The 12,808-nt window shown below is 35.7% G+C and overlaps 1 protein-coding gene across 3 annotated transcripts in view; it reads left to right on the forward strand.

Annotated features, from left to right (window-relative positions):
• Nucleotides 1-12,808, forward strand: part of zip (myosin heavy chain 10) — a 458,974-nt gene that overhangs the window by 425,472 nt on the left and 20,694 nt on the right. For all 3 annotated transcript variants that reach the window (XR_010860546.2, XM_067149903.2, XM_067149904.2), the window contains exons 30-31: nucleotides 2,157-2,346; nucleotides 2,541-2,658. Coding sequence is in view for 2 of the 3 variants with exons in the window: in XM_067149903.2 (XP_067006004.1) it covers nucleotides 2,157-2,346; nucleotides 2,541-2,658 (308 nt within the window). In the remaining variant the exon portion in view is untranslated. The remainder of the gene's footprint in view (nucleotides 1-2,156; nucleotides 2,347-2,540; nucleotides 2,659-12,808) is intronic.

A 12,808-nucleotide genomic window follows, 5' to 3' on the forward strand; every position in this document is an offset into this window, starting at 1 on the left:
TCTTATGTGTCTTCCCTTTTCTTGTGTTTCTCTGCCTTCTTTTCATTCTTCCTGCATCAAGACTGGAAATCTGTCAAGTTGGCGATTATTAACACCTGTCCTCATGATGAAACTGAGAAGCAGAAATGAGCTTGTCGGGTTGGAGAAGAGATGGATGTAGTAGAACTGAGATTGAAGAGGAAAGAGCCTATCATTTAAAAATGGGAGAGTATGAAGATGTGAAGATTGTCTTTATCCTTTAGTGTTTTCATGTTAGCCCTTGTCTCTTGTTTCCGTTGTTTCCTCTTCCACACTGTCCTGGCATGATGTTCATCCTGTTATGTGTTTCTCTTCATGTTCCTAGTTAGATATCTTATTTGTGAGGAAATTCATGAAAAGAAAATGACTGACATGTTACAAACTTGTGTTAATAAATACATGTTTAACTTGAAAATGTGAATTTAAGTAAATCTCTCTAGTAGTCAAATGTTTCTGTAGTCTTCACTGATAAGAAATCATGAGACTTGTTCATTTAAAAGGTGATCTATTGCAATTGTCTTCACCAGCAGCACTTGTGAAAGAACAAGTTTGGTGTAGGTAATGGTGGTCATGAAAATGGATCCATGTTATTGAAACAGTCATTTTTTATAAAAATCAGTGCAGCTTATTCCTGAGGTATTGGCAACATTGAATCATTTTCCAAACAAGTCAGTCTTTGAATAAGATCATTAGATGGGGAATATTTTAGAGGCTTTCAACCACTAAATCCTTGATTGATTCTTAAATGTTAAGTCAGGGGAATACTAGATATTTTGTTGAGTATTGAATGTCAGATTGGTGATACAAAGCTAGAACAGGTTGATAATTTCAAGTATTTAGGTTGTGTGTTCTCCCAGAATGGTAATATAGTGAGATTGAATCAAGGTGTAGTAAAGCTAATGCAATGAGCTCGCAGTTGCGATCAGCAGTATTCTGTAAGAAGGAAGTCAGCTCCCAGACGAAACTATCTTTACATCGGTCTGTTTTCAGACCAACTTTACTTTACGGGAGCGAAAGCTGGGTGGACTCAGGATATCTTATTCATAAGTTAGAAGTAACAGACATGAAAGTAGCAAGAATGATTGTTGGTACAAATAGGTGAGGCAAATGGAGGAGGATAGGTTACCTAGGAGAATATTGGACTCTGTTGTGGAGGGTAAGAGAAGTAGAGGGAGACCAAGGCGAAGATGGTTAGACTCGGTTTCTAACGATTTAAAGATAAGAGGTATAGAACTAAATGAGGCCACAACACTAGTTGCAAATCGAGGATTGTGGCGATGTTTAGTAAATTCTCAGAGGCTTGCAGACTGAATGCTGAAAGGCATAACAGTCTATAATGATTATGTATGTATGTATGTATGTATGTATGTATGTATGTATGTATGTATGTAATATATTAGAACTAGAAAGGAGCTCACATTTAATTTGACCATAATTGCTTGATTTTTTATATTAAAAAAGGCTTGACCATGATTCACTATTTTCCAAAGATACTTCCAGCTAGGGAGAATGAAATTACAGAAAAACAGAGTTATTTAAAATGATCACGATTTGAAAATTCCAAGTTGTCCTTATCCTCGACCATATTAATTTTTTTCAACTCCTCCTCCTCCTGTTTCTTCCTCTTTCCATATTTTCTCCTGCAAAACAACAGTTTTTACATTTTATTCTGTTAATGATCTTTTTTTTAGTCCATTACTTTCCTTCAGCCTATGTATGTATCCCTTCTGTAATAAATCTGAAGTGTCAACTTCTCCTTGTTCTGTATGTATTAATACTGCATTGAGCATAATATTCTTTAAAAAGAATAATTATCTTTCTGATCACTAGTCTATTTTGAACATGTTCATCCTCTGGGCAAATGTTGCTCGTCAAGTTGGTGATTATTGACACACATCCTCCTGCTGAAACTGAGAAGCAGAAATGAGCTTGTCGGGTCGGAGAAGAGATAGATTTAGAAGAACTGAGATTGAAGAGGAAAGAGCCCATCATTTAAAAATAGCAGAGTCATGGTCATGTTTTCTTAAAATTTGACTTATGTTATCAGCTGTGTTATTTCATTAATATTTGTTAGGCTCATGTAATGTAATGAAATGAATTATATCATTCGTGTAATGAGCTAATCAATTATATTACAGATTTGGCTGGTGAAAGGTCAACTACCCAAAAGTTGGAGACGGGTCGCATGCTTCTTGAGAGGCAAAACAAGGAACTGAAAGCTAAACTTGTAGAATTGGAGACTGCACAGCGAACCAAAACGAAGGCCACTATTGCTGCTTTAGAGTCCAAAATCAATCAGTTGGAGGAACAGCTAGATACTGAAGCCAAGTAAGTTTCATAACAATTGTAAATTTTGTTTCGTATTGGAGGATAATGAAATTGCAACAAACACAAAGTTGTAGTTTTTTCCAGAGCTCAATTGAAATAGGTTTGAAAGAACATCAAAAGTCAGCTTGTGTACTCTTGTGTACGCAACCTGCCCAGGCAGGTTTAATAAAAGTAATTCTTTTGTATTGTTTTAGAGAACGCTTGGCACAGCAGAAGATGAACAGAAAACAGGACAAGAAACTCAAGGAGCTGGTAATGCAATTGGAGGATGAAAGGCGGCATGCAGATCAGTACAAGGAGCAAGTAGAAAAGGTAAGATACATGATTTTTAGTGTCAGTAGTATGGGTAAATTCTAGGAAAGCATACCACACTCGGAGAGATTGTTTAGTACCATAAAATAGAATATGAGTGGGGTGGGGGGAAAAAGAACATTTGGAGCATCTGTTTTGAATGATAGGTATGACTGCATTCTCAACTAATGTTAAAGAAATAATTTATTATTTTTAAAACTACTAATACAGCTCAAAAAGACAAAATACTTAAGACAGAAAGAAGAAGAATTAGAACATGCATAAATAAACAGTATCAAGTTAATGGACAATGAAGAATAGCATCAAATAAAGCAGTTTATAAGGAAATGAACCAGTATTGAGCAGAATTAGGAAAAAAAATACATTCTTTGGACATCTTATTAGAACACCTGACACCAGAATTAGCAGAAGAATAATTGAAAAGTTATGGATTAGCAAGACCAAGATTAAATGGATCACAGAAATTAAGGAGGATATTAAAGAACTGCAAATAACAATAGACGATATCATAAACAAGACAGAAAAAAATAAGATACTTCAAGACACACACATCAGGCTACAGACCAAGATCAATAAAAGGTCTAATGAGAGGTTATTTTCTACAGAACAATTGAAATGGGTTTGAAAGAACATCAAAAGTCAGCTTGTGTACTCTTGTGTACGCAACCTGCCCAGGCAGGGTTAATAAAAGTAATTCTGCATCTCTCAGAATGAAAAACTATTGGACTAATAGGAAATCAAGAAATCCTTTTGTATCATTGACTAGAGTGTCCGACTCATTGGCTGAACGGTCAGCGTCCTGCCCTTCAGTTCAGAGGGTCCCGGGTTCGATTCCCGGCCGGGTCGGGGATTTTAACCTTCATTGGTTAATTCCACTGACCCGGGGGCTGGGTGTTTGTGCTGTCCCCAACATCCCTGCAACTCTCACATCACACATAACACTATCCTCCACCACAATAACACGCAGTTACCTACACATGGCAGATGCCGCCCACCCTCAGCGGAGGGTCTGCCGTACAAGGGCTGCACTCGGCTAGAAATAGCCACACGAAATTATTATTTATTGACTAGAGTGATCCAATGTAGGCCATAAAATGTGAAATAATAAAATAAATTATTATATGGAAAAATGAATGTCTCGGAGGATAGAATGAAAGGATGAATTATTTTCAGAAGATGGGATAAGTGTGGCAAAGGTATAAACATACTAGGTGATGGATTTGAAGTTTGAAAGAGGGTTAAGCGTAACAAAGTTATAGGCATAAGGTAGTGGACTTAAAAGGGAAGAAACTCAATGGTTTTCAAATGATATATTACAACAATTTTTATAATAAATAATTTCAAATTTAACAGTTATTATAAAAAAAAGAGAAAAGGAACTGAATATGCAGAAGTTAAATTTTTTACAAGAATAGGAGAATAAATAACATATAAAGAGAATATAAATTCATCTAAGAACTGAAGCAGAAAAATGTGAGAAAACTCACGAGTCCAAGATTTTACTTGACGTGTCTTTAACCTCTTAGGCCCGGTTTCATCAACGCGGGTTAAACCTTAACCCTGAGTTTGACTATTTATTCCGTTTCATCAAGGAGGGTTATTTTTAACTCTAGGTTAAAACCGGAGTTAAGTTAACCCCTCCTTTCACCTGGGTTAAACTGTTTATTTGAGGTTAAAAGCAAAATGGCCTCCGTAAATCATACGTTTGATGCAGAGTTGCGTTATTTAGATTTGTTAAACGGTGTTCCTAACAGAAATAGGCCTATAATAAGAAGGAAGGACTTTCAAAATATACCTGAGTAACAATTCCTGAAGAGATATAAGACTGTCAAAAACCGTCGTCTGTAAAGTCGTCGACGAAATTCGCGAGAGGTTAGATTACACAGCTCACCGAAACAAACTAGGGCTTTCGAACTAAACTAGAAACTACGTTGACCGTAATAGTAGGAACACCGGTATTACACAATATTGCTGTGGAGACCCGGGATGAACATCCCCCACAGGACTTGACTCTGCATCAGTATCTCACAGGAAGGAGAAGGAACAGGAATGTTGGAATTGAGAATGGCAACATTCTTCACATTTATAACGACAGTACTGCAGTGGCGTTTACGAATGTAGATTCACAACAACACTTCAATAGTACAACACTTGTGAACATTATATTGTGTATTACGGGTAGTGGTTATACAGAAATGCACTTTGAAACTAAACTGTGTATTTACTTTCGTCCGTGTGTGTTACCAATACAGTAGAGACAATACACGACACCTACGGATTTCGCCTTGCTAAAATGGGAGACAATTTGATGGTGGCGCTCCTAGTGACTTGACCTGAACAAATCGCGCTAAATTCAAATATCAATGGAAATGTATATACGGAAATGGATACATAAATTACGTCTAGAAAGAAAGTGGTATTGAGATATTAACTTCGAAGTTGCTAAAGCAATTCTGGATAAATGAATGAATTATTGAAAAGGTTATTATTCAAAGACTGAAATTAGACATATAAACAAGGTGTGAAATGGACTGCTGTGAAATGGCTTGATCTTTCATTAATGCATTACTTTTTTAGCTTTAGCATACCTGCCTGAAATCTTATGGTTGGATTTGTCTTTTTTCCTCATTTGAAAACAATGTATCATCACATTAAGACATTTGTCAATAAAAATATCGGCACATTCCTTACACATATGATGCAATGAATTAACATTTAATAGCTGGACAATTTTCCTCTTAACATGAAGCCTACTAACAGAAAGAAAATCTATAAAATCCCGGCTTTAATCTGAGAAGAGGGATAAAAGAAAGAAAAGTTTGAAAATGTTGTCGATAGTGATGCTTTGAGGAATATTTACGTACAATTAGAGTAAAAATGTAACATACCGTTGGCTGTATAGTCGAGGATTTTTAAAGTCGCTGGCCTGGAAATGATCTGAACAGATCTTATAATTCTTATACAAGCGTAACGTCCCTTCTTTCTTGTACACTTTATCCAAATCGCTTCTGTGACATTTCAAAACCCACAGATCACACCTACAACAACACATCGGTATTGAAGGTTAACTGCTGCACTATACAATAAAATATGCGTATTATATTTTAAGCCCGTTAAAACATGGGTCGAGCAGGTCAGAAGATTATGAAGTACTATAAAAATCTGTCACTGGAAGAATATATATGCAAACACAATATTACTTACCGTACATGTTCTTGTCACGAGGGTACCTGAAGAACGAGCGCGCATTTTTCTCTACTTCGTAATTACTGCAGCCAAACACAGCACATACCTTTCCCCTTATGTTGGGAGGAGATATCAAGGAATGACACACGCTACTATTTAATTATGTCAACTCATTGAAAACGCATAAATAACACCAAAAGCTTCACACACAAATACACGTGCTCTTATGACAGAATCAGTACCGTTAAGGTCTATCCGCTAGAGTGAGCTCCAATAGCTGTCCCTCGATATCTTGCTCAGTGTCGTGTATTGTCTCTACTGTATTTGGTGTTATCGCTAATGTGAAGGTGTGCCAACTTTAAAAAAACTCTTGGCAGAGAGAAGCTAAAATTCAATATCAGAAAATTATATAATAGCTATATAAGCAAGTTACAATTCGTCAGAAACAACATTAATAACAATAATAATTTAATTATTAAGTGTGTAAGAAACCCGTAAGTCCATATAACTAACTACATTCTAACTATTGACTATCATTTAAGCGTCTTCTCTTTTCCCTGTAGTACTTAATTTTTTCATTCGCAGCTTCCTGATTAAGCTTTTCTGCTTCAATTTTCTCCCTCGCAGCTTGCTGATGTAGCTTTTCCGTTTCTATTTTCATTTTTAGAAGTTCTTTTTCGTAGGCATATTTAGCTTCAATCATTTTCATTTCTGCTTTGCAGAGAGTTGTTCGTTCCTCAGCAAGTGCAGCGATGTTTTCACGGCAGATGTTCGCCTGGAAACAAACATTTTAGTTAGGAATGTTGGTAATCCAGCAGTACTCTGTTTGACACGCAACATGAATCAGCTGTTAACACTAACCTCGTTGAAACGTGATGCCTTTCTTCTTTCCCTTTTCGTCAGCTCTGTTGAATCTTTAGTCTGCAGGTAATAAAAACAACTCTGTTAAAATACTACTCGAGGCAAAAATACATACAATAATGAAGACTTTCGGATTTTATCTCAAAGACCCGTACTAGTGTGCAGTGAACTAATGTAACATAGTAGTGCTCTTAACTATAATTAATGACTTCATTGGTTTATACTCGTTTATACTAGTACTTACATTACTTTTTTTACATACATGTATACCAGCTGAATATTGAGCAAAGTAGTTAAGAAATAAATGTATGAAAATCAATTAACTTACACGTGGCGTGGATTTCTCGTATGAAGCCGAGGAAACCTGAAGAGACGTATTCAATATTTTACAACGTGTTTCGTCCTTGTTTGATGGTGTGCTGACTTGCTGTGATACTATGTTTTGATTGTTAGGTGTGGTGACTTGGAACGATGTGCTAGCTTCAGGTTCTACAGAAACGTCAATAGGCCTGTTGACTTTTTGTAACTCAGTCCCTACATCCTGACCATTTTCATTGTCCTCAATAATTATTTCAACATCTCCTAAAATGAAATATAGATAGCATTGTAATTAAAGGTTAATATAACGATGTTATCTGTTGGAAAATTAAATTCCTGTTACCGGTATATATAATACATTTGAAATGTAATTAAATTAATGCATTACTTACCATAATACTCTGCATCACAGTCATATGGGTTGACATTAGGCTCAGTTTGGCTCCTTTATTAGGCAGAGAACACTTTCATCGATTTTTGTCGTCGAACAAGGACCTCCACCTGTTTTGAATCTTTCCAAACGCTCCTCGCCCTTTGCTTTCTTCGCTGCCTTTTTAATATTTTTATAAAACTGTTTTAGCTGTTTCGTAGATCGTACTGTAACGTGGGCAATGCTATTAAATTCCCCTGTTATTTTTTCCCATGTGTTCTCTTTTTCTTTTAATTTTACACAGTCAGTCTTCTTGCATTCTATAATGCTTTGGTACTTGGTGGCTAATTCAATAAGCAATGCTTTTTCTAAAGCAGAAAAATTTGTTCCCCTATTTCTTTTCTGAACCTCTTCCATTTTTTTATCACGATCACGAAAGAATATCTACTACCACGGACCTGAGGAAGAAAGCGAAACACCACGCAAACAATAAACAAAAGAACGATGCAAGGAGTGTGTTCATCATCTCTGATTTTTAGTCACTGCCTCCTTGATTAGTACGGCAGCTGTTCCCAGCTAGGGTTAATGCGGTGTTAGTTAACCCTCTGCCGAAATAGCTTGGTGAAACGCGTGACTCGTAAGAATGAGTTAACAAACCCAGGGTTACAACATATTTAACCCGCGTTGATGAAACCGGGCCTTAACTGGGCATGATGAGTTAGTCTACCAGTAATTATTACTCAATCGGCTAATGGCAAGTTCACTTGTCTAGATCCTTCAAAAACTACTACCTGCTGGGTGGGATGTGTTATCTAGTCACTTTTTGTTACTGAGTGTAGTTGTATGTCAATAGGTTCCAGACTTGCTGCGCCACACTGCGCACCAATATTTCATTCCATTTTCTTCCGCGCATAATTGCTAAGGATATTCGTTCGGATGAAACGATTCTTCATGTCATTGGTTCAGATCACGAATTAGATGAGAGCACATTGGATAGAGAGGATAACAAAGGTGGTGAAACTCAGTGAGCTTGCTTCTGTACCATTATAAATAGACTAATTGAAAATGAAGATTAAAGAAAAATGATTTTGAAGATTGCCTTAGAATTCTTTTTGTAACATCATGCACAGTACTTTTATTTTTCACTGCTTTTCTTGCTATATTCGTATACCAACAAAATACCCGTGCTTCACTATGGCTTTAAACTGAAAGTTACTTTTCAAAGTTTTAAATTTTGGTGAGTCCACTGTCAGCTGAACCTGTAAAATACACCTTCAGTTCATACGTCAAACTGTTTTGGAGGAATGATTTCTTTTCTGATCTAATAGTCATTTGAACCCCATACAGAGGAATTGGAATGTTTTAAACCCTATCGTATTTAATATCTGGGACATAAAAGTGACAAACCTTTGAAATTTTGATTTGGTGTGTCAAACCGTAATGGAGGAACGAATGCTTTTCAGGGGATGTATTTTTTAAAATATTTATTAACATCTAGGATATAGAAGACTACCCTTCATGTAAAATTTTAAGTTTGTGCCTGAAACGGTTTTGGAAGAATGGATATAATGCCTTTGAGAGTCAACCACCATCTAAATCTCTTAGGGGAGAAATATTTTGAAGTATACAATATTTTACACCTAGGACATAAAAGAAACTTCTTGTAAAATTACAACTTAGTCCGTCAAACTGTTTTGGAGGGATGAAAAATTTTGTTTCCAGAGCTAACCTCATTTAACTCATTAGGGTGGAACGTTTAGAAATATTTCTTATTTCACACCTAGGATTTAAAATGTATACCACTATTTGGAATTTTGTCTTTGTAGGTTAAACCGTTTCGGAGGAAGGAATTAATGTATTTGTTTTCGGATTTTAACCCCCATTTCACTCTGAGGGATTAAATTTGTTTCCAACCTTCTGTTACTTAACACCTAGAATACCATTTGAAATTTTAACTTCATAATTCAAACGGTTTCATATAAATGCATAGTTTTGGTATCATTCCTCAACCTCCAGTCAGAACCTCTTAGGGGTGTATTGTTTTAAGACCACTTCTTATTTAACCCTCGGATACTCGCGCGGGCTACAGGTGTAGCCCAGTCATTTATTTCGTTGTAGTACAGAGTATATTCGTTGCTATGAATATTGATACTCTCTATAGCTGCCTTTCAGTGATTCATTTAACTGGCAAGTGTGTTTCTGAATTGACTCGTCGCGCCATTTAGGCACCAGACGGATTAGAAGTGGTCTGGGCTACAATAGTAGCCCACGCGAGTATTGCTGTTTCAGTGCTGACAATGACCGAGCAAAGGAAACGTAGCTTCGTAGGCGGTCAAGTAGATGACTCTGAAATCAGTCGGTGGTTAGATGAAAGTAGTGATAGTATTGTTAGCAGTGATAGTGACCATAGTGAACAGGATATTCTTACACACGAAATACACCAAACTGAATCTGAAGAAGGTACAAGCAGTGACGAAAGTCCCCCGCTCGAGTATCCAGCGACAAATCGATGTTGGTACCGGCAGCTATAATTCCAGATGGTTCACTTCCAAGGACAATTTCAAGTGTCTAAGGGATCATCTATGTTCCAATGTGCGTACAAGAGCTCATATTATCGTGCACTTTACTGGCCCTAAGAGCCTGTGAAAACTGAACTTGAATGTTTAGAACATTTATAGATAGTAATATAATACAAATGATAACCACAGCGACAAATATTTATATAGGTGAATTAAGAGACAAGTTTGAGCATGATCGTGATGCAAAATTTACCGATACTACAGAAATACGTGCTTTGATAGAGTGCTAAAATTCCCTAAAAGGGTCGCAGAAACTCTAAGACAGTTTTTTAACCTGATATAGTTTTTATTTATTCATCATGCAAATATGTTCTAGTGTAGGTATTTGGGTATATATATAAATAAATTTAAAAGCTGTAATTCTTACATTTGTTTCCATGGTAGATTTCCCGTAGTGTGAGATGCAGTCAAATTTTACCTCAAGGGTTGTTATTTCCACTTCAAAGAAGAAAAAAAAACCAACATATGGTCTTCAAATTTAGCTTAGAATATTTATATCTACTACTTTTGAAGATATTATTACCAAAGAAACCTAAAAATAGCATGTACAGGTTATTCAGATTGAATTTTAGTTTGGGCTACATATGTATCCCGTGCGAGTAACGCTGCGTCTATTCCCAGCGCGAGTGTCCGAGGGTTAAAATTTAAGACAGAATTTTATGTTTATTTCTAATAAAAATTGAAAAACCTCCATTGTTATTTAGGCCTAGTAGAGAGAGAGAGAGAGAGAGAGAGAGAGAGAGAGAGAGTGCTTTTTTTTTAATTTTTTGGAATTTGATTAGTGATTTGAAAGGTTTAAATCCTTAAAAATTAGACATTTAACGTGCACAAGAATATGTAGGTACCATTAATGGTGTAAGTCTCAAAAATGTTTCTTCCAGCCGTATACTAAATTTAAGATTATTTGTAAAGCTCAGGCATTTAACTGAAATAAATTTTTTTGGCAATAAAGAAGAGAAGTCGAAAATTCGGTCAAGTACCTTGGCTTTTGTGAAGACATTGTTTTAGAACTTTAACAACTTCTACAGGATTCCAATCCTTACATACATGAAATATTTTTCAATTATATCATCTTTGACACCTACGACATCCGAAGTTCTTGCAAAAATTACGAATTCACACGTCAAATGGTTTGGGGGGATGAATAATTTTGTCAATTCTATACCCTCCAACCAAAATCCTTCAGGATTGTATTGTAGAAGACCACTTCTTATTTAAAATCGATTTGATATAACGGCAATCATAATGTGAAATTTCAGTCTCATATGTCGGTCTGTTTCAGATATATATATGCTTTTTAGGCCTCTCCCTCCCAGTCAAAACCACTTAGGAATGAATTATTTTTAGACCATTTTTTTATTTAAAATCTATGATATATAGGAGCAAACAACATGTGAAATTTCAAACTCTTATGCCAAATGGTTTGAGAAAAGTGAATATCTATGTCATCAGCCCTTCCCCCCCAGTTGAAACTCCTTATGGGTGTATAATTTTAAGGACATGTTTTATTCAACATTTAAGACGTATAGGATCAACCATCATGAAATTTCAACCTCGAATGTCAGACGGTTTCAGAGAAATGAATATTTTTGTTTGTGGATATTAACTCCCCCTGAATTTTGTTTCTAAACTTGTGTTAATTAACATCTAGTTCATAAATGAGCAGTCACTGAGTGATATTTCAATTTTGTTCGGTTTCAGAATAATGAATATTTTGGTTTTCAGCATTTTCATCCCCTTAGAGGTGGATTTTTTTCTGAAAACCTTCCTTAGTGGTTGCCTATGTTGTAATAGCACTGCATCTCCAAAATTTCATTCTTTTATGTAAAGATATGTGCATTGATATACAATTTCAGGACATTTCTTTATATACATAGATAAATATCATAATAAAATTACTTCAGCCCCTATTCCACTTCTTTTTCCGATTTTCCGAAAACAAAAAAGCTCGTGTTCCTCTATTTTTAAAAGGAGATTCAAAATACTAATTTTTATGTATGTAACATTGTCAGTTTTTTAGATGTAAGTATCCTCATACAAGGTATTTAACCCCTTTTTCAGTCTTTTCTACCCTGCCCACCTCCTTAGGTGGATTTTGCAAAAACAAGAAATGAGTTTCCTTTATTTTTAAAGGAGATACCAAATATCAATTTTCAAGTCTTTAACAATTTCAATTTTTGAGATATCAGTATCCTAATAAGAAGAATTCAACCCCTTTTTCAGTCCCTTTTATCCCCCTTTAAGAATTTTTTTTCTAACAACAAAATATACATGAGTCTTTAATTTGAAGGAGATTAAAAATACCAGTTGTTACGTCTGTAACATGTTAAGTTTTGGAGATATATTGTAGAGGTCATTCCATGTTGGGGAAACAGTATTACTCTTATGACAACGTGGTTGCCATATCGAACGGCTCTGCTCAACACAATCACAGGAAAAAGGCGGCACATAAATTTGTGAAATTCAGTATTTAAGTTCAAGACAAAAAGCGGAAGAAACTAAGGTACTAATTATTTTTATGAACTAAAGGGGACGGGGGTTTACAGGGGCTATTTTTAGTTTGTACAAAATCAGAGCTAAACAATGGCACATAAAAAAAACTCAGCATTGAAGTGTAAGGCAAATTGGGGGAGAAAATAGACAATTTTTGTGGGCTCGAGGGGTGAGGGATGCATTTAATTACATTTAATAAGTTTCTCCAGGCAACAGACACAACAAATACATACTGTGGATGACTGTACAAAACCTAACAGTATTACTGTTAAAGAAATAAATCACACACATAGGCTTATTGCATAACTCTCACTCAACACAAGACCAGTACGCACTGATTTAA

This window comes from Anabrus simplex, chromosome 6, assembly GCF_040414725.1.
Source record: "Anabrus simplex isolate iqAnaSimp1 chromosome 6, ASM4041472v1, whole genome shotgun sequence".
Classification (NCBI taxonomy): Eukaryota; Metazoa; Arthropoda; class Insecta; order Orthoptera; family Tettigoniidae; genus Anabrus; species Anabrus simplex.